The sequence below is a fragment of the Caretta caretta genome, chromosome 26 (genome assembly GCF_965140235.1).
Source record: "Caretta caretta isolate rCarCar2 chromosome 26, rCarCar1.hap1, whole genome shotgun sequence".
Classification (NCBI taxonomy): Eukaryota; Metazoa; Chordata; order Testudines; family Cheloniidae; genus Caretta; species Caretta caretta.
In genome coordinates, this window is record NC_134231.1 from 2,508,960 (window position 1) to 2,536,373 (window position 27,414).

The 27,414-nt window shown below is 41.2% G+C and overlaps 1 protein-coding gene across 3 annotated transcripts; it reads left to right on the forward strand.

Annotated features, from left to right (window-relative positions):
• The first annotated feature begins 518 nt into the window (after positions 1-518).
• RAB11FIP1 (RAB11 family interacting protein 1) lies at positions 519-22,756 on the forward strand. Of its 3 annotated transcripts, XM_048829639.2 has the most exons (6): positions 519-928; positions 9,254-9,693; positions 10,943-11,783; positions 12,785-15,067; positions 16,475-16,580; positions 19,052-22,756. In XM_048829639.2, exons 1-6 carry the CDS (start codon positions 567-569, stop codon positions 19,265-19,267), a joined length of 4,248 nt encoding a protein of 1,415 aa, XP_048685596.2. In that variant the 5' UTR covers positions 519-566; the 3' UTR covers positions 19,268-22,756. The 3 variants fall into 3 exon arrangements, with proteins under 3 accessions (XP_048685596.2, XP_074979473.1, XP_048685598.2); XM_075123372.1 differs by lacking the exon at positions 12,785-15,067; XM_048829641.2 differs by lacking the exons at positions 16,475-16,580; positions 19,052-22,756 and having other exon boundaries at positions 12,785-13,949; positions 14,855-15,032.
• Positions 22,757-27,414: the final 4,658 nt, after the last annotated feature.

The window sequence follows — 27,414 nt, forward strand, 5'->3', positions numbered from 1 at the left end:
GCAGCTGTTTGAAGGGGGCAGTTAGGGGGCGGCTGATTGAAGGGGGCAGTTGGGGGGCAGCTGTTTGAAGGGGGCCGCTGCGGGGCGGCTGTTCTAACGGGACAGGGGTTCCTATGGTTATCGTTGCTGGCTGGGGCAGTGGGGCCACAGGCCCTGCTCGGCAGGGCCATCCCCTGGCGCCAGGCGCGGCACCCACCCAGGCGAGCAGAGAGACAATGACAGCCGGGGGCGGCTGGCGGGGGCGGGTTTGAGCGGGGACGCATGTCTACACTGGCAGCGCTTTAGCGTGCCTGGTGTGGCGGCGGCAGCAGCGCCCAGCGGCGGGGCACTGTCTACACTAGCGGCGGCGCAGACACGCAGCGAGCCAGGCCGCGACTCCCGATCCCGCCTGGCCCCGCCCCCTTCCCTCTGGACACGCCCATCCCCCCCGCCTCACGGGGCCTTGCCCCGCCCGCTCCCCCCGCCCCTGCCCCGCCCCGCCCCGCGAGCCAGCCCCGGCTCTCGCGAGCTTTGCGGCGAGCCCTCGCCGGCCGGGCCAGTGCCCGTCGGGCGGGCGGTGGGTCGGGATGTCGCTGTCGGGCTCCGCGCCGCGCTGGGCCCCCACCCATGTGCAGGTGACGGTGCTGCGGGCCCGGGGGCTGCGGCCCAAGGCCAAGGGGGCCGGCGGCGGCGGCAGCGACGCCTACGCGCTGATGGCGCTGGGCAAGGAGAAGTTCGCCACCTCGGTGGCGGAGCGCTGCCTGGGCGCGCCCGTGTGGCGGGAGGAGGCCACCTTCGAGCTGCCGCCCCGCCGGCCCGGCCACGGCGGCGAGCCGGCCCTGCAGCTCACCGTGCTCCACCGCGCCCTGCTCGGCCTCGACAAGTTCCTGGGCCGGGCCGAGGTCAGCCTGGCCGAGCTGCAGGAGGAGGGCGGCCGCCGCAGCACCCGGTGAGTCCCGGGGGGGCTTGTTGTTTACCGCCCCCCCCCCCGCTGCCTAGCTGGGGCGAAGCTCCAAGGCTGAGCCGAGCTCCGGGGGTCCCTGGCGAGGCGAGCTCGCCCAGGCTCGCCCAAGCCACCCACGGTGGGATCGCCCCGGCGATTGGGCCCCAGCGCGGGCCCTCGCCGAGCGGCGGGTTGCTCGGGCTTGTGGTCTGTCCTGTCTCCCGGTTGGTCTCTCTTGGGCTCAGGCAGTTTCTCTTGCCTCAGTGGGAGGAAGGGGGGCCTCTGCCATTCAAGCCCGTTCCCTCTTCCCTGGTCTTGGAAAGCCCGCAGTAGATCAGGACCGTTGGATCGCGGGTTGGGTGCATCAGTTTCGTGGTGCAACATGTCGCATGTCAGCACGTTACCACGATAAAGGGAGCGCCCACAGATGTGTGTGGGATGGAGTCAGGCTGGGTTGGCAACCAGGGAGTGCCCTGTGATAACAAGGAGTTCATTTGAGAAGTGGGGAAGCTGTAAATCAGCTGAAGTTTTAATGTGTGTTTCTGTGTAGACAAAGTTACAGCCGGGCTAGTGTGTATTCGCAAAAAGAACAGGAGGACTTGTGGCACCTTAGAGACTAACCCATTTATTTGAGCATAAGCTTTCGTGAGCTGTAGCAAGTCCTCCTTTTCTTTTTGTGAATACAGACTAACACGGCTGTTGCTCTGAAACCTGTGATAACAAGGAGTTCATTTGAGAAGTGGGGAAGCTGTAAATCAGCTGAAGTTTTAATGTGTGTTTCTGTGTAGACAAAAACAACGAGGAGTCCTTGTGGCACCTTCGAGACTAACAAATGTATGCCCAAATAAAAGTGTTAGTCTCGAAGGTGCCACAAGGACTCCTCGTTGTTTTTGTGTACACGGACTAACACCGCTGCCCCTCTGAAACCTGTGTAGACAAAGCTGCTATTATTTCCATGGCAAACTTAATCTAAATTTTGCAGGTAGGTCCTTAGTTTCTGTGGCAGCTTAATTTAAAGTTTTAATAAAATAAATGAGAGAGAATATACCCAGTACAGCATCAAGGATATTAATTTTGGTAAATGTAATGTAGCCTGCATTGTCCTCACATTTTCAATTTTCAGTAGGAGAAACTTGTATTGGTCATGCATTGCAGAAGTTGTCAAGGTGGGGGGAAGCAAGTGGATTGTCAAGTGGGTGAAAGACAGATGAGGTGGTTGATAACTAGGAGGGAGTGGAAAGCAGTTTCAGATTGCAGGATAAACACTTGAGCAGGTGTTTCTGAGACAAATAATGTTGACAGTTAAATTGGATGTCATCATGAGGCTTCTAAAATAACATGCCATTGTGATGAATAGAACCAATTTACATATCTTAGTTATTTTACTGGAGACTTTGGGACAGTATCACTCTGCTTGTTGTTTTGTGTGTAATGTTTCTTCCATGAGGGTTAGAAAAACTTTTTTTTTTTTTAACTTAAAGCTTGTATTTGGGAGCACAATAGGTCAATTCAGGAAATGACAAAAATGTAGGATTGTTTGAAGGAGAATGATTTTTTTTTAAATGGCATTCTGGGATTTGCTATTCAGTTTCAAGTACTTTTCATCAGATATTCTCAGTTTACAAATGGGAGGATATTTTTCTGACTCCTAGTCCTGCAGAATCAGACAGGTTCTTTTTTGTGCATTATCACTGGCAAGGAAGATTCTGTGGGTCAAATTATGCTATTAAACACCTTACTGCAAAACAATGTATACATTAGTGTGTTTACAGTTAATTTACTTTCCTTGCAAGCAGAAACAGCGTCTCTGTGTCCCTTTTATTTTGAGCGCCCAACACAGTTTGGACCCTATGGGTTGGATCATATCCTTTTATAAAAATAACTGCAGGAGGGGAAATGGGAGGATGAACACTGGAGTTTACAACAGGAGTGAAGATTTAAGTTTTTTAATGTTAGTGTGTTTTAGGTGTGTGCTTATTAAATTATATGTATTTGAAAGGTGGAGTTTATGTTCTGATTTTAGTGTCTTTGGTTTTATACACTCTGGATGTCTTTAATATTATACTACTCTTAAGGCATCATTGCTTCAAAGAGATTATTTGCTTCTGATTTTGCAAGCTGTATTAAGAACTGTGCACTGACTTATTGGAAGTGTTTTTAGTAGGGTCAGGCATATTAAAGGTGAGCTAAAAGGCGTGTTTATTACCATAGTTGTTGTTCTCAACTAAAAACTTATTTACATACGAATAATATTTGCACTACAACAGAAAGATCTAGTCAAATGAGTTTGAGATCTTCACTTGCTGCACTACTGTACCCTTCTGCTACTGGGAAGGAAATGACAGTAATAAGCTGACTTCAAGATTAGTTTGACAGTTCTCTTCTCTATATGTTTCATACTAGTGAAAATAAAACTTTCCAATGAAAAATATGAACTTGCATATAAACTTCTAGTGCAGGAAAGTACAACTTTATGATAAAAAATACAATCAATGGGAATCTATTTTAGCAGGCTTTGTCTTATTTTTTAACTATACCAGCTATACCTGTTCTTGTTGTTTTCAGCATGAAGGGATAGTTTTCTCCTCACGCAAAGTATAGTAATTTTAAATATATATTGTTTTATTTGGATTCATAAAAATGTATACAGAAGCTTTGAAAACCCTAACAATACTTAAACTTATAATAACCATAACTGTCAATCAGCTTTAAAAACAAATGTACAAATTAATTGAATAAGTCATTCAAGATCACAGTTTAATTAAATGTAGTTTGCTCAGGGGGCTAACTTGTTATAGCATGGCCCCCTAGGAAAACTACTTGTTTTGTTTGTCTTGAAGTATGATGCCTGAACTAATGACCATCGGTGTATGGTAATTCAAATAAAGGGATTTTTTTAAAGGATTGTATCTACATTCCTTTGAAGAGGAAATCATTGACAAGGTCATCTAAGTAGATAATCTTTAAGACTTTTTTTTAAATTAAAACTGTAGTTGAGTCTTGATAGCACAGTCTTTTCTAAAGCTCCTGTGCAAGTATTTCAGTACAGACAAACTTAAGTTCGCTGGTGCTGTTGTACATACACATGAGTCAGAATAGCATGTTCACAGAAGCTGTGTTGGTTACCTGTAGCAAAGTCTGACTACTTGTGTTACCAAAAAAATTTAAAAAAAAATCCTTTTCCTTTGAAAAGATGAAACTGTCTTATTGATTCAGTGTTGGGGTCAGTCTTTTGCTAGTCATATCCGGAGGAGACTAGGATTGCGTTTTATAGGTTAGTCAATGTCCATTTTTTAACCTTTTTTCTATTGTGGAGGCAGTAATGGCTTGGAGTAGGATATGGGTTAGAGGGAAGTTTTCAGTGTTTACTTCTGTTTTGAGATACACTTGGTTTTTGTATATAAATCTTTAAAAAGAAACAGTAACAGTTCACACTGAGAACAGTGAAGTCACCCAAGAATATTTAGCAAGTTTGTAAAGGCCTCTTGTTTAGGTGAAGAATGAAAGTACTGTACAATGCAAGTCATAAACACTCTTGTTCTTAATAAATAAATACACTGGAAGGATATAATCTCCTGGAATAGTAGCTAATTCAGTAAAGTGTTGGTTTCCATTAACTGTGCAATGGAAATTGTATGAAGTTAAAGATTTTTCCTGCTAGCTTTGTACAGCTATCAACATTGCTTTTTCGTATTTGCTGTTTTAATGTAAATGCTCTTGGCTGCTCTGAAATTAGCAAGATTCTGGTTTCTACTGTGAGACTATTCTTAATGGAATAACAGTGTGAGGCTAACATACACTCTAACCATATTATAGACTAATGCTTGTCAATGAGCTATTTTAACTCACTGGGGTAGATCAGCTAGGTAATCTCACAAGGGCAAGTTTGGTCTTTACCTTCACAGAAGTGATAGATTTGGCAGCACTGGCTTCTTGTAAATTGATTATGCCCATGTAAAGCCTCCTCCTAAAGGACTCACAGCCATGAATGCTGGGTTTAATGTGGAGTTAGTTTTCTTCCAGGGACTAATTTTTTTTAAAATGGTTATGGGGTGAAATCAGGCTTACAGGAGCATTAGCACCAACTTGGCCCATAAGCAAGCACTCATTAGTTCTTGACAAAGCTGTGTAGCGCTCTGTTGTGTCGAAGAGCTCTCAAACACACATTTTTCATTAGACATTTAACTGTTTTTTTAAAATGCATTGGAAAAGATGGCATATGGCAGATGTTTATAGCCTATCATAGGAAACGTGTCAAGTTTTAAATATTTATTATTTTGGACTTTAAAAGCTCTTCAGCCATCCAGGTTCAGTATGCAGGAAACTTACTCCACTAGTGGTGTACGATTCTTCCAGGTTTGCTTTTATCCAAAGATCTGAAGAAAATTAAGGAAAAACCTAGTAATGCCTCTTGGAAAAGGTAGTTTTGTCAATAACTGTTTTCATATCTTGTTTCGTGCATTGAAACTTCCTTGTCATTGGGCTGTTGGCTATTGGATTTACTTTAAATTTTGTTGAAGAGGCTATAATAACATAACCCACTATTTTCATTTGAAGTTCTTCTTCTAACCCTCCCACTTAGGCTATGTCTACACTATGGACCTTACAGCAGCATGACTTTACTGCTGCCATGGTGCCACTGTACGGCCTCCTGTTCCGTTGCTCTGTGCTGGCTGGGAGAGAGAGAGCTCTCTGGTTGGCATAATCAAATCACCCCTAATGAGCGGCAGTAGCTATGTCGGCAGGAGAGTGTTTCCCACCGACATAGCGCTGTCCACAATGCTGCTTTCGTCAGGGTGGTTTGTTTTGTTTAATGCCCCTAACCAGCAAAAATGCTACTGTAGATGTAGCCTTAGTTACAGTATGCAGAATATATACAAACTTGGCACTGACTGCTGACATGCACATTGTTCGCTAATTAGTCTATGGGGAAGGTGCCTACAGTTTGTTGCACAATATTGCAGAGATTGTGTACTTAAGTTAATAAAAGTTGCATTCCTCGAATATTTAAAGCTTTTTTGTTTGAAAACATTCAACTGGGACCATTTTATTAAAAGGGCTATGCAAAATTTACAGGATAAGCTCACTGATATACATTTGGAGCCAGAAAATACGTAAGAACATTCCTTGAATTAAACACACTTTTAAGTCACAAGAATGGCCAGTGGCTTTTTACATTTAAATGCAAAATATATTCATTTTTATACTTTATTGTCTAAGGCTTGATGAGTGGAACTTATTCAACTCACATTCTCTGATACTCCAATGAGAACGGTCGACATTTCCAGTGTAGGTTTCATTTTAGGGATTTTGTAATTTGGCTGTTAGTCCTAGGCTGACACTTGGAAGACAATTGCTTTAATAAAACTTGAACTCAAGTTTTATCACCCCTTTCTCTTGAATGCATTTCTTCAGGAGAGCTTTTGATGTTTGTCTGAAAGTGGAAACTCATTTTAGGGTCAACTGTCCGAAATAGTTTTGAAACCAACATTATTTCTGTTCATCCCCAATGTGTAGCCATGCAAAAACGGGCAGTAAGGCATTTTCATGTTTCATGCTTTTCATTCCTCTTGTGATAGAGTACTTCTATTAGTTTGCTTTAATTTAGAAGTTAAGCTGTAAGGGAAAATCCCAGCTCCTTTCCTCTTATAGTTTGTATGGCAACTTCCACCTTCTCTGTGTGTGTGTGTGTATGTGTATGTATATATATATCTCTTCTTACTATATGTTCCATTCTATGCATCCGATGAAGTGGGCTGTAGCTCGCGAAAGCTTATGCTGTAATAAACTTGTTAGTCTCTAAGGTGCCACAAGTCCTCCTGTTCTTTTTGCGGATACAGACTAACACGGCTGCTACTCTGAAACCTGTCAGTTCTGAGGGGTCAGCAGATATACAGCTCCTAGTGATTGGCAAGAAACTATGCATGGTGCATGATGCCAGTAAATACCTAGTTTCAGAGTTGCAGCCATGTTAGTCTACTCTTTGTGCCAACAAGATTGAAATGTCATCAAGTAGTACACCTTGCCTGGTAATTGAACAAGTTTAATAGTCTAACATAAAGAGCCTGCAGTGTTTAAAACTGTAATTTCAGAAACAGATAAAGGGTTCAAAATATAAGTGCAGAAGTCCTGTCTCTAAAGAATCTTGCTTTTGGTACCTTGATTCTGAATCAGTATTGTATTAACAGACTAAAGTAAATAGAAACATCCAACAATAAGATGCTTGATTCCGAAGAGGAAATTATAGGCGTTTTCCCTCTGCTGTTCAGGAGCTTCTATATTTGAAAAGTATTGAAATACTTACTGAACAGAGACTTGGAAAGAAAGGTATGGGGGAGTATGGAGAGTGCCATAACTGAACTATTTCAGGTGTAAGTGTGTAACTGAATCTCTACAGTTCGTTCTGTTGCACTGGTGCCTTTTCTGGCATACCTGCTTCTCCTTTTAACCTCTGGAAGTTTCAGGACGCAGAAACAAAGTATAAAGTTTGGGAAACCAAAGTGAAATGTTACTTTACCCTTCCTCATTTAATTAATTTTAGTTAATGACTCTCATCAGTGCTTTAATATTGTCTCCTTGAGAAATTGTTGGCCCTCTGGAATTCCTTTATCCCTTAGTTTTGTTTTGTTTTTCCCAATGGGACCTTGCCTACCAGTTCTGAGTTTAAAGTCTTCTCTTTTGAAGTCCATGGTCCTTATTCTGCTGCTCACTATTTCCTTTCCTTAGAATCATGAAATTGATCATTTCACCCAGATTGCCTTCCACCTGCAGATTCACAACCTATTGGTCATAGTCAAGTCTAGAAGGGCTGCCCCCTGTTTATTTCTTTCACTTTCTGAAACAATAAATTGTCTCCAATATATTCCAAGAACTTACTGGACATTTTGTGTTGTCAGATTACTTTTCCAATAGATGTCTGGGTAGCTAAAGTTCCCCCATTACTATCAGGTCTTGTGTTTTGGATATTTGTTTGTTCTAGAAATGCCTCTTCCACCTCTTCTTCCTGATTTGGTGGTCTGCAGTAGAGTTCTACGGTGAGATCATCCCTATTTTTCTCCCTTTTTGTCTTTACCCAGAAACTTTCATCTGGTCTGCCCAGGGTGGATTTGATTTAAATCAAATTGATTTAAATTACTAGTCAGGAAGATTCGATTTAATCATGGATTTCTACATAAATGTGCATTCTTGTTGGTTTTTATAACCTTAATATATATTCTTCACAACTCAGAGATAGATGAAGGTTTCATTTTTAGAAGGTACACACTACACATTTTTAAAGTGATTTATTTTGAAAACTTTTCAGATTAGTTTTACAGGTATATCAGAAAATGAATGATTGATTATTTCATTTACCAAAGGTAATTGAAGCAGATGTTTATGAAGACACTGGGAGGTGAACTATCTCCAGTTCAACAGGTTAATCATTAATATTTGGAGGATTTTCCTGCCATGCTGTATTAGGAGGAGAACATTACCAGACAGACATTTAAAATGTTTTATTTAACTATTTCTCGCCTTTATATATAATTTATTTAAAAACATTTTTGCTGTTAACAAGCATGTTATCTCCGGAGACACGAATCCATAGTTTGAGAACTGCAAAACTATGCAGCTCTGATGGCATCTTCTACTGAGTCCCATTGGGTAGTTCAAAAGATTAGCCTAAATCTATTCAGAAGCGCCTGGAACCACGTAAGATTGGGTCCCTAATCCATGAACTATTGGAACTCATTTACAAAATTTTTCTTAAACATTACATGAATATAATGTCTCATACTATAGAATTAGAATTTATAATCCCTATTCCATGATGAGAGATCTTTGAGCTATAAAGTATCATAATTAAAACTTTCTTTAGATAGGCTTTTCCTCAAAAAGCATTTTATCCAAAAAATCCAATTTAAATAAAAAAATCTAATTTTTTTTAAAAACAAAATCATTGATTTTTATCCACCGTGGGTCTGCCTCACCACCGTCTGGATCTTGGAACAAGTGTATATATTCTTGATGTGAAATGCAGCACCTCCTCCCCTTTTACCCTGCCAGTCCTTCCTGAAGAAGCTGTGCCGCTCCCGCTATGGGCCTTATCCCACCAAGCCTCTGATGCCAGTTAAATCATGGTACATGAAAAAAGTTATTTTAGCAGGGATGCCAAGAAAATGACCTCACCTCTGCCCACAGTAAGCTCTCTGATCCTTGTCTAAACATGAAGTAGTTTTCCCAGCTAGGGAGTCTGTTTTCTCCTTTTTCCCTCTGCCATATTTTTCTGTGGCTTGCATTAACCAGAGTTTGTTTTCAAAGCTTCTGTAACATTTTGACTTTCTTTTGCAGGTGGTATACACTTCACTCCAAACCAGGCAAGAAGGAAAAAGAGAGAGGAGAGATTGAGGTGGATATTCAATTCATGAGGAGCAACATGACAGCCAGCATGTTTGATTTATCCATGAAAGACAAGTCCCGGTCTCCATTTGGCAAGCTGAAAGGCAAACTCAAAGGAAAGCGGGCCAATGGACTGCCTGACACAGCATCAGCCATCATTCCCAGCATAACTCACTCACCAGCTGATAGTGAAGAGGAGTCCTCTGAGAAAGAAAAGAAAAAATCCAAGATCAAAACCCTGTTTTCTAAACCTGGTTTGCAGAAAACCTCCCTCTCCCAGTCCATGTCAGTTTTACCTGCTTTTCAGCCAGTGACGGAGAAAGTTAGGCTTAAACCTGGTGACTTTCAGTCAAATTGGGGGGAAGATAAGTCCTTTCCTCCAAATTCAGAAAGTGAGTATTTCCTCTCACAATATTATACTTTATTACTATCTTAAATCTTTGCTCAAAAGAGAGCTTGATTTTGATACAGTAGATCAATTTATTGACAGAATATTAGCAAAGATTCCACCCATTATTCTTATGAAAAAGAAAATGACAAAGTATTTGAAGATGTTGGCTAAAATAAGCATTAAAGCACTGTTGGTAGTACATTTGTAGGTGGGTGATCAGATGCAATTTTCTTTTATTGTATGCATTTTGTCAAAACAGTAGAGCTGACCGGGAATTTTCCGATGAAATGCTCTGCCTGATTCGGAGTGGGGTCTTGAACCTGGGTGTCTGACATCCTAGGTGAGTGCCATAGCTACCAGGCTTTTGGCTAGTCTGCTGGTATGGGTGCATGTCTCTTTGCACTCCAAAAAAAAAAAAAAAAAAAAAAATGTTGTTTGTTCTGAATGCAGAATGAAACCAAATATCAAATCCTTAATTTTTTGTGAAATGGAGTTCTTGTTTTCTGGCCAACACCACAAAACAGGACTATTGTAGCTGTATGTTCACAGATCCATTGAAAAAAATTTAAGAAGAATTTGTCTGAGACCATTCTTTGTATTGCTGGAGCCATTTTGGATGAAATAGAATACTTCTTCCTTGTGATCTGCCACTTACTGTGTGACTGTCATAGAAAATTGCCTCCTGCGTACATGCCATGCCATCCCCCCCCCCCCCCCCCCAAAAAAACAAAACAAACCTCAAAAACATAAACAACCCAAACACCTGTACAGCAGAGGTTTCCAAACTGTGAGGCCCGGGACTTTTGATGGGGTGCAGCAGGGCCTGGGGTGGTGGGAAGAAAGCGGCAGCAGCCCCTCCCTGTCCCCAGCTATGTTCTGGTCCTTCCCGCAGCTGTGTTCCTGGCCCCACGCCTGGCCCTGCCCACACTCTCAGCCCTGTGGGGCCTTCCCCCCCCTTCCCCCTCCCACACAGCTGCAGTCCCAGCCTCGGTTCCCTTTCCCTTGTCCGCATCCCCTGGCTTTGGGGGGGGACATGGCACAGACTGGGTAGGGTGGGCCCAACCCACAAAAGTTTGGGGACCACTGCTCTACAGGGCGATATTCCTGCTTTAGATACATTTTCTGTATCTCTAAACATAATTTTTCCATTGTCATGAGTAATCATTGAGTCTTTCAGCACTTTAGACTGTAATATTGACTGTCACCAGGAAATATGTTTTTCATAGCTTTAATGTCTCATTTTTTTTCAGAGGCCTTTGGAAACAAAGCTGAAGATAACTCACTACATGTTCCTGTAGTCATGGCTCATAAGAGAACAGCAAGTGCAGACAATAAGCAACTAAACGAGATAACCTCCAGCAACACCAAGAAAGACGGGCTCTCCTTATTCAGTGGCCTTAAATCCAAAAATGATCCCACACCCCGATCCAATGTGTGTATCAATGGTAATCATGTTTATCAGAAGGAAAGCGAAACAAAAAAGGAAACCATGCCAAAGGACAATACTCCTTCCTCTTCCCCTCAGACATTCAGGAAAAACCAGCCCTCTGAATCAGAAGAAAACTTGTCTTCCAAATCCAGTAAGGAACATGAAAAGACAGGAAGAGTGTCTCCTAGCAGAGGTTTATCTGGGTCTCCCTCACTGGAGTCCTTTAAGTCTATGACCCTACCATCATACAAACTGCTTAGCGGTGGAGATTTACTGGGAAATAGTGCTTCACTGAGTTTAGAAACTGCAAAAGAAGAAACTAAAGAGGACAAAAAACAAGAGAACAAGAAGTCTTTATTGTCTCTAGTCACAGGAAGAAAGGAAGTAGTGAAAAACAATGATGTAGAAAACATGTCTGACATGACTTTGAAGGAGAGAGAAGCCAAACTTCTTGAAGAAAAGAAGAATGAAAAAGATGTAAAACCTGTTGAAATCCCTAAGGACTACAACCAAGAAAGTACTCCGAAAAACAGCAACACAGCAGATGTCCCCAGAAACAAGAAATCACATAACCCCTTTGATGAATTGCTTATGGATGAACAGAAACCAGAAAAGTCTGCAGCCTCTGCAAGGACAATCCAAACCAAAGCTGTCAAACCCAGGTTAGTCTTGTTTTATTTCAGTTTCAGATTCTGATATAAAGCACTGCAGGCATATGGCCAGACTGGCCCACTTCCTGCCACAAGGTAACATTTCTGTAACTGTTGCCCTTTACAGCATCTCTTGTGAGGGACTCATTTGTGTTTTACCAGTAGATGAAAGTTTAACCAGTTAAGATTATTGGTATAAATATTAACTTTTACTTCCATTCTTAACCAATTTAACTTCATATATGTGTCGATGCACTAACATAATGGTTTTTCGTGCCTGTATCTTTTCAGATAGTATGAAGTAATTTATTCCGTGGTGTTCTATTAATCCATAACAAAAACTAACAATATTCTCCTGCCTTACTGTCTAAGTTTGGAAGTGTGTAGAAGGGCTGAAATATCACCTTTAATCAAGCCTATTGCTCTCCACTATAATTCTTGCTGTGGCTTGAAGAATGGCAAATCTTGGAACACATCTGCTTTTGGCATCATTCAGTTTCATGAAGTAGATTCTGGCGTTGTATGTGAGACTTTTTTCAGAAATTCTGCTCTGTGACTTACATATATGAAAGAAGTGTGGCCTTACTAACAAATGTCCTGAGCTGTCTGTCTTTAACGCTAGATCTTCAATTACATTTATGTTTAAACGCCTTGTGTGTAAATGAAACATCTTAAGCTATTATGCTATTAGTACTTATGTCTTGGATGCAAAAGAAATTATGTACAATTGCTTTAAAAGTAGACATCACCCTAGTAAACTTTGATTTGCATGTAGCAAACTTTACAACATAAGTTTTTTGCATCACAAGTATTGGTATTGCATAGAAAATATTTAAACATAAAATGTTTCAAGCTTGTTTTATTGGTCCATTAAACTCTTAAGTCCTTGCAGTTCCTTATACATCATTAGTATGTTGCAAATTTTGTGAAATCTACCTTTAGAACTTGTCTTTGTCTCTCTCTCTCACATGTTGCATCTGCAACTGACACGCAAGTTTTTGTCCCTTTTACAGACTGGGAGTGTCTTCAGAGGATGAAACCGAAGCCACGCTTCCTACTTCTGTGCCTGATTCCTTTCCTGTTTTCCTTTCTGCACATCATTCTAGTAATGACAATAACCCTTTCACTTCTAAAGTGGGACAGAAATTTAAAGCACAAAACTCTGGTAGCCCTCTTCCTCCATCTCTCATTTCTGGACAATGTTCTAATGACAATAATCCTTTCATTTCTGACTGGGGACAGGAATCCAAAGCACAAGACTCTGAAAGCTTCATTCGTCCTCTCTTGTATTTCCCCCATCCTCCTGCAACTCTGGGGCATATTTCTTCTCATCTCCTTTCTACTCCTCATTCTATTGACAATAACCCTTTTGTGTCTAAACTGGGACAGGAATCAAAAGTGCAAGACCTCAAAAGCTTTACTAATCCTCCCTCTTTCTCCCTTCCTTCTGCTGTTTCTAGCAAAAGCAGTTGTTCCTTTGTAATAAACTTTGCTGATTCGGAGCATCCTGCTTTTGTTTCTTCAGAGGAGTCTCAAAATGAAAGTTTGACTAATGATACAAATACTGTATCAAATTCTCTGGGGTCACTGTCTGAGTCTCCTCCTCTACCTGTGTATGAAAGAGTTGGGCAGACGCCAAAGAAACAATGTGATGCCAAAGAGGTACAGATAGTATCACCGCATAACAAAAATAACAGAGGCTTTAAGAAATCGGTGACCTTTCATCTTGATGAGTTGGAAAATACTGATTCTAGCAGAAATCATGCTGAGGCTTTAGACAAAGAGCCACGTGAGAGATGGCATCCTGATCAATGTGAAGAAATGTTCACCACTGATCCAACTGTAATAGAAAAGAGACAAGGGTTTGCCTCTGTGCTGGGTATAGAGTGCTACCCTTCATCTAAACTCTGTGATGAAAGTAGGAATTCTGTTCAGAACAATGAGAGCACTGTTCAGGGTGATGTTGAAACCAGCAGTACAAGTGCTGAAACCTGGATGAAAGATAGCAAAGAACTAACTTCACTCTCCAAGTCTAATCATAGCCTTTCACCTGGGAATGCTGTGGTACAGCCATCTTCTGCTGAAAGCAAATTAAACGAGGAGCAAGAACTATGTAGTGGAAAGAAAATTAAGCATTCACTCAAAATGGAAGAATTTGGGCTCACATTAGAGTCCAAGGTAACTCATGCCATCAAAAGTGACTCTTCAGTTCAAGTAGAGCTGCCAAAACCCACCCCAGGAGTTCACACATTGCTCCCTAAGGACCTTAACAAGTCAGAGGATGTTACTGAACTCAGTCCTCTATTTGCAAAGCCAAAGCCTATCCGAAGAAATGCTGTAAAACTAAATAAGCGTGCACCTGTTTCTCTGACTGGTAGACTGAAAGATGAAGAGCTGCTTACTTCATCTGACAGCACAATGTCTGAGTCTGAATTTGTGTTTCATAGAGAGAATCCCATAAACCCACATGAAAACCCAGCATGTGACAGCTTATTAAAAACAGCCACTCTGTCAACTACACATCATCTTGACAGAGATGATAGCAATAATGGACACCTAAAACACAAAATTTATGGTCATGATGATTCATTATTTGACTCTGGAACAGACCTTAAGTCTGCCATTCCAATTACTGGAGATCAGAGTCGAACACATGTTGGCCTTCCAGTTATTCCAGAAGTAGGATCAGATGATGAGCTTCTAGAGAACTATCAAAAGAACAATGAAATGACTGCAATTTATAGAAGTTTTCCAAATACTGAAAATCAGTGTGTAGATTCATTGTCTGTCACTGAGGAAGAAAAGCTCAGTTCAGATATGAGCTCTACTGATAGAGCAAGTATATTGCTTCAGAAGGGAGAAGGTGGCCCTTCTAAATCATCCAAACTAAATTCAGTAGTAGACATTCATAGTGCAAGCAGCAAGACTAGTGAGTCAGGTTTAGATATGCTGTCTTATCCTAGTGAGCATGGATGTGTTGTTGAGGAACAGGAACCAAAGGAATCTAGCAGTATTAAGGAAAGTAGGAAGAGTGATTTTTTTGAGCCCTCTGAAAAGTCTGTTTCTTTTACCTCCCTCTCCAGTTCTTCCCAACTCTCCCCTTCCTCTAGTTCCCTCCAATCTGGCACTTGCAACAGTAGTAGAGCAGAATCAGTGAAAAAGCCACCAGCAGAGAGCTTCAATCATAAAGTCGAAAATGCTGGCAAGAAGAAGGTGCTTCAGGCATGGGTTTCACCCTCTGAGACACTTCCCAATCAAACACAGCAGAGTGGTGGAAGTGTGTCTGTTAAGCACAGGTGAGAATATGGGGAAATACATAGAAAATGTCTGTGTTGTACAAGACATCATTTTTTCTGCTGCAGAAATATCACAATAGTTTTTTCATTTTGATGGGACTTCATACAATCTTAACTTGGTCTGACTTTTGGACCCTGTCCGAGTCCTATACCATACCAGTGTAAGACCACCAAAACTTTGATTAGCAAAAAAATCAGTGATTGCATCAAACAGAACTGTGCACCCAAAAACTTAGAGTGAGCGGTGGCAATGCTTTGTGCAGATCTAACAGTCACAAGACTTCTGTCATTTATGGCAAGTTGTTTATATTAGGGAACTCATTGGTCAGATATGGATTTATGCTTTTTGAATAATGCTACTTTAATACTACAAATATTCCGGTGTCAACAGCTGGATTTGGTAAACTGCATTGTGATCTCTAGCTTTTCAGAAATGAGGAAATACAATCAAAGGCAGTACTGAGAACTGTGTTGTTCCCTTAACTAGTAGAGTAAAGATTTCTAAGTATTAAAATGTACTACAGACAAACTTACTTCATGTGACTAATAGGCCTGACTCCCAGATGATCAACATGCTTTTGGACGTCCAGAGCTGTTCACAGCTCCAACTGACTGGCACCCCATTATAGTCTGAGGTGCAAATTGGAGCTGTCTTTTCCTGTGAAACTCTGCTGGCCTCAGAACTGCTTTATCTGTCTCACGTATTGTAGAGCTCCACAGTAGGAACTGCAGGGAATTACTGTTCAGAAATTGATTGAAACGCAGTTGGGTAACTTACTTCCACTTTTTAAAATTGCCATTATAAATGGGTCTAGAGAACACAAGATTATGTCTAGGCATCTAGTGTGCCTTATGCCAGAATTAGTCCATTTAGAGAAGATGGAATAAATCTGCTGCCCAAGAGGATATTTGGTATGTAGACTTCTAATGAAGATAATGTGGGAAAATTATGTAGAATCTAACTCTTATAGTAATTTGTGTATAGTTTAAAAACAAAAACAAACCCACAACCAAACAAAAACTAAGCACTCATGAATATAGTGTAAGCACCTCATGTAACCAACTTCTGTTATGTGATGATTCCAGTTACCATGATACTGTTTCTTTTTTTGTTTGTTTTTTGAATGCAATAAAAATAAGTCACAGAACAGTGTGTGTGTGTGTGTGTGTGTGCGCACGCGTACGTACATATGTACGTACACGTACACACACCCAATGGAAGACTATAACTGGAGGTAGAACTTTGTCCTGGAACTGAATTTCTCGTACCTTGAGGTGTATAAGGAAATTCATTAAATTCCCTCATATTCAGTCTTACTGGATTTAGAAACCTGTTGAATGCTTTGCTTGTGATAGGATATCTAAATGTTAAGGAACTGCCTAAACAAGGTGCGGCTTTTGTTTCAGACCTCATCCTGTGAAGCCAATGAACACCACAGCAAATAAGTCGCATACTAAAAATTTGACCACAACCACAAAAATGGATGAAAACTGGACTGAGAGCAATAGAAAGGTATGAAAGAAATTGAAACTTGGGTTGTAGCTTCATAATGGTTACTGTAAACTTCATAGCTTCCAGGGCACTCAGTGTGAACTTGCCTACTCAGGGTAACTTACATTTTTTGGCTCTGACACTCAAGTGATATCTGTCAAAGGATTTCCTTATTTTCTCTATTTCCCAGCACTGGGAGGAAGAAATTGAATTCACTTTTTGTTCTTATTCAGTGCAAAAAGAGGCTCCTGATGGGGTCTCCCAAGGAACTGTGGCTGTACTACTAGAGGAAACCCAGAAGTGTTCTTTGGTTCCCCACTAGATGGGTAGGTTGATGGGGAGGCTTGGTTGTGAGCCAGGAAGATGACTAGTAGGAGTGCCTGGGTGGAGGGTGACAAGTAAATATGCTACTTTGTAGGCAATCCTTGCTGTCTCCAATGTGTGGGGTGTGGCCACTGTAGCCTGGAGTCTGCTTACACTGTACTTACTCGAGGTGGTTGTGGGCAGATAGTCGCTATCTGCTGCACTGGTGATCTTCCTTTCAGCAGAGACTAGTGGGACCCATCACCTTGTAACTTGCTGCATCGGCAGCTTCCATGATTAAGAACTTCCTCCACAGGCTGAAAGCCCAAATGCCCATTTGTTAACGCAGGAGAATGTTGCCTCAAAAAAGTAGGTCATATTTCTAGACGTGCATGGCTAAAAGCTTTCACCTTCTTTCTCTTCCCCTCAAATCTCTGAGAAGTATTGTCTGAGTGTTTGCATAAGTTCTGATCCCTGAGGCACCATTAGATAAAAGGTCTGTAAAATGAGAGCAAACCATGTTCTGAGAAAATTCAGAATTCCAGGCACACACTGGCTTGTAATGTAGGATTCCTCATCTTAAGGAGTGTCTGCATGCCTGCGTGCCCTACCCCAAATGGCAGTGAATCTCAGAGCCTGGTTCAGCTGACCTGGACTTATGCCGCAGTGCTGAAAATAGGCATGTAGCCATTACTGCTCTGGTTCTGAGACTTCTAAGTAAATGGCCACAAAAGAAAAATGTGACTGAAAAGTTGAATTTTTTCACTTAAACTCAGGTGTACTGTCCTTCAGAGTCTACAGAAGCCTGTTTTCTTAAACATCTGTTGTTTCCAGACCACACCTTAGCTGTACAAATACAAAACTATTCCCTGTCGTGCCACTGAGATACAGCTATGAATAAGGCTGCTGTACAATGAGTATTTTGTACTAAAGTAATATTTGTGCTAATGCTACGTTTATTTTTGCTGCAATAAAAAGGCAGCATAACCGGTTACTTAGCCACGGTTACTAGAAATCATCCCTACCCAGCGCTTAAACCAGCAAACATAATTTTAATGTTAAGAATAACTCTCCAGCAATGTATTGCTAATTTGTCAAAATAGAAAATGATGGTAACTGTCTTTTTAAAATTTCAGTCTCGAGGTCGTCAAGTACATTCACTGCTGTTTAACCTGAGCTTGAATCTCACTTTTTTCAGTATATTGTAACTTGTGGTTCTGTAGATCTTTCAGTGCTAGTATTACATGAGGAATTTTTTATGCAAGTCTTTAGGCCATTGATGTCCTGGGGTAATAACTCATCTGTCCTTTGTTACGGACTCAAATTTATCCTTAAACCCCATGCAAACCTGGCATTCACATATAACTGTAAATTGCTGACAAATATAGAGCCATAAACTTGAGGCTATGGAAAACTCTACCAAATTTTGTCTCCATTGTGAGTCTTACTTCCCCTTAGAATAGATGCCCTGGGCTTCCTAAATCCTACAGTATCAAATATTCTTGTGCCATAAAAGTGCAGTACTTAAATATTTTTCCTTTTACTTTCCTTTCCACATAATCTATTGTTATAAAGCTCCACCTTTCCACATTTTGGAAGTGCATGAATATCTGCCAATAATGATAACTTTGCTGTCATTTCTAGCTGCCATTGCTCAGTGCCGTAACAGATGTCTCTCTTGCAATAGCAGTTGCATTGTATCACTTTACCATACTGGTTTGGTCTTGCAGCTTTTCCCTGTCATTGCTGATGTTGCAAGCCTGGCAGGTTTTGTCCCTGGGGAACTTGCTTTTCCTGTTCACTGAAGTAGTAATGACTAATAAATCCTGTCAAGTATCAGAGGGGTAGCTGTGTTAGTCTGGATCTGTAAAAGCAGCAAAGAGTCCTGTGGCACCTTATAGACTAACAGACGTATTGGAGCATAAAAAGCTTATGCTCCAATACGTCTGTTAGTCTATAAGGTGCCACAGGACTCTTTGCCGCTAATAAATCGTGAAATGCCAGTTGTGTGAAACTTTTAACAAGATGTAAAGTACAGTAATTTCTTTGAAGAGCAATACTGTTTTGGTAACAAATATCCCTGGAATTCTTCAGCCTTCCCTGAATACAAAGATCATTAGGCAGTCTTCTCAGATTACTGTAAAACACTTATTTCTGCACTGACCCTGTCTGTCCTCTCTCTCCAAAAGAAATATGATCCTTCGGACCCTGCCTATGCTTATGCTCAGTTAACACATGATGAGCTGATCCAGCTGGTGTTGAGACAGAAGGATACCATTACAAAGAGAGATCTCCAGGTGCGGGAGCTAGAAAACTACATTGATAACTTGCTTGTCAGAGTCATGGAAGAAACTCCCAACATTCTTCGGGCTCCATCTCCAAAAAATATGGCTGGAAGGATGTAAAACCTCTGCCAGTAAATCTGAATAAAGGATTGGACTCCCATCTTGTTACTCAAACTTCACAGGTAGATAATGTGAAGTTGCTGATGTTCTGGTATCTGCTGCCTACCAAAAAAAAAAAAAAAAAGTGTCACCTTTCTGTGTCTCTCGCAAAAAGTTGATTCCACTTATCTGGAGACTAGTTAATAATTATACCAGGTCTAGAATACATGAGCCAAAAATACAGTAGTCAGAAGTCTTCCACCTTTCTTTCTGGTACACTGTAAATATTTTACCGCCACCTGGGAGGCATTGTTAAAGAATGTAATCAGAGGCCTGAGATTCATGTGGCTGTGAATGTTTTTGAAGCCATTTTTCTCAGTGAGGCACTGGTGGTTGTTGGCTTCTGAGCTTCTTTATTTTATTAGTATTGGGAGTTTAGATTAACGGTTGGTGTTTTAAAAACTGAACCATTATTTCTCAGACTCAGAACAACAGTTGTTCGTAATTCTGAGACTTAAGTTGTAGTGCAATATAAGCCATCACATACACTAATTCAAGGATTTGATTGCTTTGTTCAAATAATTATATTACAGAAGTTGAAATGCACTCCAGAAAGAGGTTTGGTAACCATAAGTTGCCTTATTGTAAAAAATGTAATGCCCTTTAAACGTGCTATAAAATTGGAGGGCCTTTAAATCTACATGAAAATGTGATTGTACTAATGAAGTGTCTACATCTCATTTTGGGAAGGGAAGCGCAAAGCCTGTATAAACCTAGTGTTGAAAAATTTCTGATGAGGCTCTTATGGCTGCTTTAATATAGCAAAAATCAAACAAAGATACAATTGCCATTCGACTACAAGATTAAAGAACAGTTACGAATTTTAGATGATACAGTGATCTGAATTGGGAGCTGTTTTGTTTCATAGCCATCATATCCCTGATTTGAAGGTTCTTGTTCAAACTAGGGGGCACACAACTCCCATACAGTTTACTTGGTATCCTGTATAAACATGTATGCACCCGTTTCCTTTGTGGTGTACATGCTTAGTTTGTTTATATTGCTATGCAGAGCAAGTCGTGAAGATTTTTCTATTGTGCCACTGAAGATCATAGCTTTTTAAACATGCTGTATTTGGGAAACTAGGACTTACAGTATGGAACAGCTGTCCCAGTTGATTCATATGGAACATCTAAACTGTATATATCTATATGTGGATAAAGTAAAAGGCACATGTGACCTGGTTCTCTTAGTAAAGGAGCATTCAAATGGTGGCTTTTAAAAATGTCTGGTTTCCAGTAATAAGATTTGTGGTTGAGAATGTTGGAACAGGTTTTGTTTTATTTTAAATGTAGTCAGAAGACATCGTGCTGCTATTTTGCAAGATAAATCAGATATCTCTGTCTGAATCTTTTGCCTTTGTCTGCTGTAGCTGTGCAGTTTGCCATGGGACAGGCATTTCCCATTTATATCTGATAGCAAACAGCAAGACACTCGCAAACAATCATTTTAGGAGGCTTACTTTAAATCATTCTTTTAGGATAGTGTTGATAGGAATTGTCAGTAAAACTCAGCACTTTGATGGAAAGTTGTGATTGGATTCAGCATTACTTTACATCCACATTTAATGTTGGGGCTGATGTGTGGCAAGCTCTCAATTTTAACAGCTCTGTGCTCACAGCTCTCAAATTGACTTCTTGAAGGCACAGTGAGGTTCAGTGATACATTATTATAGTACTTTGGATAATCTGTTTTTAACATCTAGCATGTATTGTGAAGCAAAAAAATAAAAATAAAACAAACTCTACCCTTTATGAAGGTGAAAGGGTCCATTAACTCTTCCCTAAAGTTCTGAGTGATAATTTCACCTATAGTTTAGGAGGGCACAGTTTCTCACAGTATTCTTTTCATTAAAGCACTTTAATGAGAGGTGAGACAAGTTGAATTTCCTCTTAGCCTTTTAATAGTCTATTGCCTTATATTTAATATTTTCATAAAACACTGGAGACCACTGCAAACTTCTCAGATATTGTTTTTTCTGTAGCAAAGCATAATTTAATCTATTTACATAGAAGAAATCAATGTTTACTGGAATTGTATATAAATATATATGCTGTTAAGTGCATTTGTTACTTTGTGATTGGTTATGTGATTACAAAAGTGTAGACAAAACTTCACTGCCCTATCATACAACTTTCCTTCAACGAAAGCCATAAACGAAATAATTCATAATACTATGAATGAAAGGTTTAAGGTGTAATGTTCCTTTCTAGGACCACAGGTACATAGTAGCAATGAGTGGTTGAGCAGATGACTTCAGTTAAGGGGTAAGTTTCAATGTCCCAGATCCCACGAATGGAGTGGCTTATACTGAATTTTTTAGCAGGATCTCTAGATCTTGTTTTTATATATATAATTTTTTTTTAATTTGCATGGAACTAGCTATCTTCCACTGAAAATGACTGACTGACTGCTTGTGCCTTGAAATAGTGAGGAAGATGAAACGTTAATTTCGGTTGCCTCTATCCTCCTTGATGTTTCTATGGAGAGGAATTGTTGCCTGCGCCTCCCTAAAAATTTTTTTGCCTTCAGGACTTGATTCCATAGCTTATCAACAGCTTTCTGGCTGTATGAGAACTGTGGAGATCCCTATTCTTTAGTGCCTTTGAGCAGTAGCTAAACAGTCTGAATTCGAAACTGGTGGTGTTATAATGGTTGGACTTGCTTTTATATTCAGAACTAATCTAAATGAATCCAATGATATGAAGTGATTTTTACTAGCCTCATTTTAAATGGCTGCCTGTCTGCTCTGGAGTTAATGTACTACATCACCACGAGCAGCTGAAGCCATTGTTTGTAATGCTGCACCTGCTGCTTGAGGGATAAATACTTTACAAAAATGTTTTCATCCTTAACAAAAGGTATTCTTATCTTGGGAAAACTTAAACCCTATGGTTTAAATATTTGCTGATAACATTCCACTTAAGGTTATGACATTCTACTTCCAAGATGGGACTATAGAATTTTGATAGGGTTTTTTTCTTTTTGGTCATCTTTTATACCAGTTAAACTTGGAGTCTGTCTGTTGGACAAAAGTTTAGCTGGCTGTTCTTACACAATGAGGCTTGATCTCTTGGTTGCACCTGGTAAGTCTCATTTATTGGTGAGATTTGGGCACTGCCAGGAGAGAGTGGTCCTTTACAGGCCACACTTCTACTTCATTAGCTGTGAAAATGTTGCACAATCTTATTGCACCTCAAATTTTTTTATTGGCAATGCTGTTTTTGAAGTGTTTTGACATAGAAGGACTGGAATTTTTAAGAAAGGTACTTATGAGATTAAAGCTTGTTTGTCAAGCCCCTGTACAGTTGCTTAATGAATGTTTATTATTAAAGGATCCAAATGTATTTTTATGTTTATATTTTCTGCTGTTTGGGTACTTTTTTTCTTTTTGGTTTTTAAAAATGACTTTCACTCTTATGGAACACTAAAATAAAACTTTTCAATTCAGTGCTTGTTTGAACACACTTGTTTTTCACTAGACTCTGGAAGTGCTAGAAAATGTACGAGACCGAATGGAGAGAACTCCATGTAATGGACAAATCGCTAATTTATTTACATAGAAGAAATATATATAATCTGGGGAACTTTCTGCAGTGGCCCTGTAGAGAAAATTGCATTAGCTTTCTCAGCAGTTCCTAAAGCTCATATGGCAAAATCATTTTATGCCTTATGTGATTGCAGTGGGCCAGTCTCCTGCAGTTAAAGCTCAATGGCTGAAGTGAGAAAAACTGGGAATATAGATAACTTAATGTCAAAGTATAAAGCAAGCAGGTGAAACTGGCTTACAGTTAAAGACATATGTTTGTGTGTTACAAAAAGAAAGAGGTGTTGAAGATTTAATGTGGCATCTCAAGGCAATTCTGATTCATGGGCCTATGGCCCTCAAACTTTGGCTGCCAGATCATATTTTCCTCAAGTTCATGCAGTGATTCTTTGCTCAGCAAAATACCAGCATTTGATAGTTGTCCGCAGAGGATTTTTGATGTTCACTTGAGGGGGGACATGAGGGTGGTCTCTCTTTTCCAGGTCATGCTGCAGTACTGTGATAAGTTCTCAAAATTGAGATTTTTTTTTTTTAAACTGGTGAAGGGAGCTGGTCTGAGGTTCCTCAAGACTGGAATCCACTGCTGAACAAGTGCAACACGGCCAGCGGCAGCGCAGACTTCCTGTGCTCTGTTCTCCTGGCACTGGGCCCCAATTCTCTTCTATAGACCTGAGAAGGGAGTTACATCTTCAAGGCATTTTCAGTGATTGGCTGAGTCTGTCAGCTAAGGGTCTAGTTATGATTTTATGATGCGGACCTCTTCACGGGGAATTGCACAGGTTGCTAATTTTACAGAAGCTGAGAGTAACCGCTTTAGGTCACAGCAACCTGGGCTAGATATAGACAAGTAAACTACAACTGTAGCCATTATGCTACCCTCTGACACCCGCTACAATGAAACTTGATGATGATCTTCCTTCTGTTTATTATTTGTATACCTGCTCCTCTCTGGGGGAGGACTTAAAAAAATGCAGTGGGTGTTGGCTCATGGGTCCCTGTGATCTAGTAAATCCAGCTTTCTGATTGGCAGAAAGTAAGTAGAAAAGAGAGACTTTGGGCTTGTCTACACTGGCACTTTACAGTGCTGCAACTTTCTTGCTCAGGGGTGTGAAAAAACACCCCCCCCCCCCCCAGGCATGGCAAGTTTCAGTGCTGTAAAGTTCCAGTGTAGGCAGTGCACCAGTGCCAGGAGCCATTCCCCTTGTGGAGGTGGGGCTTTTCTTAGCGTGCTGGGAGAGCGCTCTCCCAGTGCTATGCTGCGACCCCACAGCCACGTTAAAGCACTTTAATGTTGCTAGCGAAGACTAGCCCTTTGTCACACAAACGTTGCTGCTGCCTGTCCCGCTCCTACTTTGGGATGTGCTAGAGGGGTGGGAGCTGTCTCTAGCTGCATTGAATCCATGGTGTAAACGCCCTGTGGGATGGGAAGTCAGATCAACAAGTTCGGCAGCATGTGAAGACTGAGCTTATTTACATGATAGAGAAATGTATGAAAGTTATTGCCCAAAGCATTCCATTAGAACTAGGGTAGTAAGGATGTCAGTCCTTCAGGAGCACTTCAACTGCATGAATGTTTAAATCCCCTTCATTCTTTGTTCAGTATATCTGGGCAGCAAGGACAAGTTGGGAGAATAATCAGTTTTCCTTTGTCTGTGTCAGACCACTTTGGCCTAAAATGTGTTTGCCTTGTCAGCAGAACTTGCATGCCACCTTAATGCTTTTCTCTGCCTTCACTCTGAGGCATTGTTTCCTTCAAGGGATGGATCAAACTAGCTATTAAGGTCCTTCTGCTTTCAGTCTGAATGGTTCCCTCCTCTTCCAGGGCCATCAGCAGTAATGCTCTGGGGAAACTTACAAGCCAGCATTGAATAGAAATTACCTGGTACTTTCAAGCACTTCATCCTTGTGTATAGCTCTAATGAGGTATTGTAGAGACTTGGAAGAAAGCTAATCAGATGCCTATCATCTTGCTGCAGGTGTTTCCACCTGGCCTTCACTGGAGAAGGTAAATTATAGCTGATTGGCTACATCCTAGGAAGCAGGGCTTCTGTTTTTAGTTTTATCTTAATTGTCATACTCTGTCAGACCACTGGCTCGTCTACTTTGATATCTTCTGGTCAATGCTTGAAGCCTCACAAAAACCTCTGTTGCCAATGAGCTTGGCTAACTGGGAAACTGCTGTGGCCTGGTAAGCAACTTTCCACCTCTCCCGAGCTCCACTTCCATGCAAGCACCAGGCTGGCTTATTCTCTGAAACATGAGGACTGGTTACCCATAGCTGTATCAGTGCTCATAATTGCTCTTATTAGAGTCCTCTGACATTGCTCATGGAAAGCCAAACAGAGTTCCAGTGGTGGCTGGTTGGTTTCCCAAGGGTTTTCTTGCCTGTTAATTTTTCTGCCATTATTTGTTTAGCAATATCTTTAGGAAGGCTTTCTTCATTGGTACGTTATTCAGGCTATATCTACACTACACAGCTTTTAGCGAGCAACATGGCTGTGTTGCTACAGCCGTGCTGCTAAAAATCATGCAGTATAGCTGCTGTTTGTCGGCTCTCCTGCCGAAAAAAACTTTCACTCCCAACGAGGGGTATTTGCGTTGTCGTTAGGAGAGTGCTGCTGACAACACGCTGTTCATACTGGTGCTTTTTGTGGCAAAACTTGCTTTTTGTCTTTTGAGGGGGGAGGACACCTTTGAAAGACAAAACTTTTGTCGTTCAATTGCCAGTGTAGACATAGCCTCAGTCTAGTCTCATGCATGAGATTCAGATGCCAAATGACTTGCACACTTTGAGCTGAATGCTATTGTCATGGCACATCTTTGACAATGTCCTTTTACAAGTATCACCTCTTTGTATTATTAAACATCAAGCCTGTCTGATTTCTCACTCGCTTTGGGGCTCTTTGAAATTGCCAAATCTTCAGTGCTATATGGGCCTGTTACACTTCTCCTCCAAGTTGATTGGGACTAAGTTTGTTTTTCTGCAGTCTTTCTTGTAGGGGCCAGAATGGCTACTGTGTTTCATAGTGCCCTTCAGTCCGCCCTGAATAAATGTATTAAGTCCCAGTATAGGATCTTCAGGGCCTTCTGAATAAAAAGAGGCAAGTGCTACCAACTGCCTTAGACTAACACTTGACTCTCAATCTCTGGAAGACTTTCAGCTGATATGAAATAGTTCATATCTTTCTGTTTGCAGCAGGTCCCCGTTAGTGATAACGAATGCTTAGCCATTAACCATTAATCCTCCCTTCCATCCAGTGAGGCAAATGCGTGTAATCCATATTTTGAGGCAGAGTCAAAGTGACACGCCCAGAGCTACACAGTCAATTTAGCCAGAATGCAGGAATTCAGTAGCTTCTAATCCATGTCCTTGGATGACTAAACAGTGTGTGCTGGATAACATATGGACTGTATATGTACATTGTGTTCTTGTGCTGCTTCTACTGTGTGCTGGCATTTTTAATTACACTTTTAACTTTATAAGGGTTGGTTTTCATCCCTCACTGGGAGAGGCAGTGTGTGATCCACTATAGAACACTTTACTAAGTGTTACTAAAGCTAGCTTGAAATTGGTTCACAAGGTCAGGAGTTGTGAGCTACAGTTAGAGCTAGAGTGGCTAAGTCATTATGGAAGGTAGCCTGTTTCCTCTTGTTTTTTCCTACCCCCCCCCCCCCCAGATGTTCTGGTTTAACTTGGATTTAAACTTGGAGAGTGGTCAGTTTAGATGAGCTATTACCAGCAGGAGAGTGAGTTTGTGTGTGTATGGGGGGGATGTGAGAAAACCTGGATCTATGCAGGAAATAGCCCGACTTGATTATGTAAAGAGTTGTCACTTTGGATGGGCTAGCACCAGCAGGAGAGTGAGTTTGTGTGTAGGGGGGTGGAGGGTGAGAAAACCTGGATTTGTGCTGGAAATGGCCCAACTTGATGATCACTTTAGATAAGCTATTACCAGCAGGACAGTGGGGTGGGAGGAGGTATTGTTTCATATTCTCTGTGTGTATATAAAGTCTGCTGCAGTTTCCACGCTATGCATCCGATGAAGTGAGCTGTAGCTCACAAAAGCTCATGCTCAAATAAATTGGTTCGTCTCTAAGGTGCCACAAGTCCTCCTTTTCTTTTTGAGTTAGAGCAGTGGTTCTCAAACCCTCCCCCCATAAATTAAAATCACTTTTTATATATATTTAACACCCTTACAAATGCTGGCGGCAAAGCGGGGTGTGGGGTGGAGGCTGACCCCCCGTTTGAGAACCCCTGGTTTAGAGCAATGGTCCGGTCATGGCTGTGGGGTTCTCTTCTCGTGGCTTCAATCCCGTCACTTTACCTGCGCGGGCCATGTTTACTATGGATCCAGGGCTAGGAGTTGAGTTGCTACCTCACGTGTCTTCGCTGCAGGCGCAAAGCGAGGGTGCCACCTGCTGGTCCACAGCCCAGGTAGCAGACAGTCCCCTAGTTCCGTCTGCTTTGCTTCCTGTCCCGCACGGTCACAGCGGTGCGCCCCTTTAGACTCCTCTCCGATAGTGCCCAGGGGGTGGGGGGAGATGGCTCAAGGCTTAACGG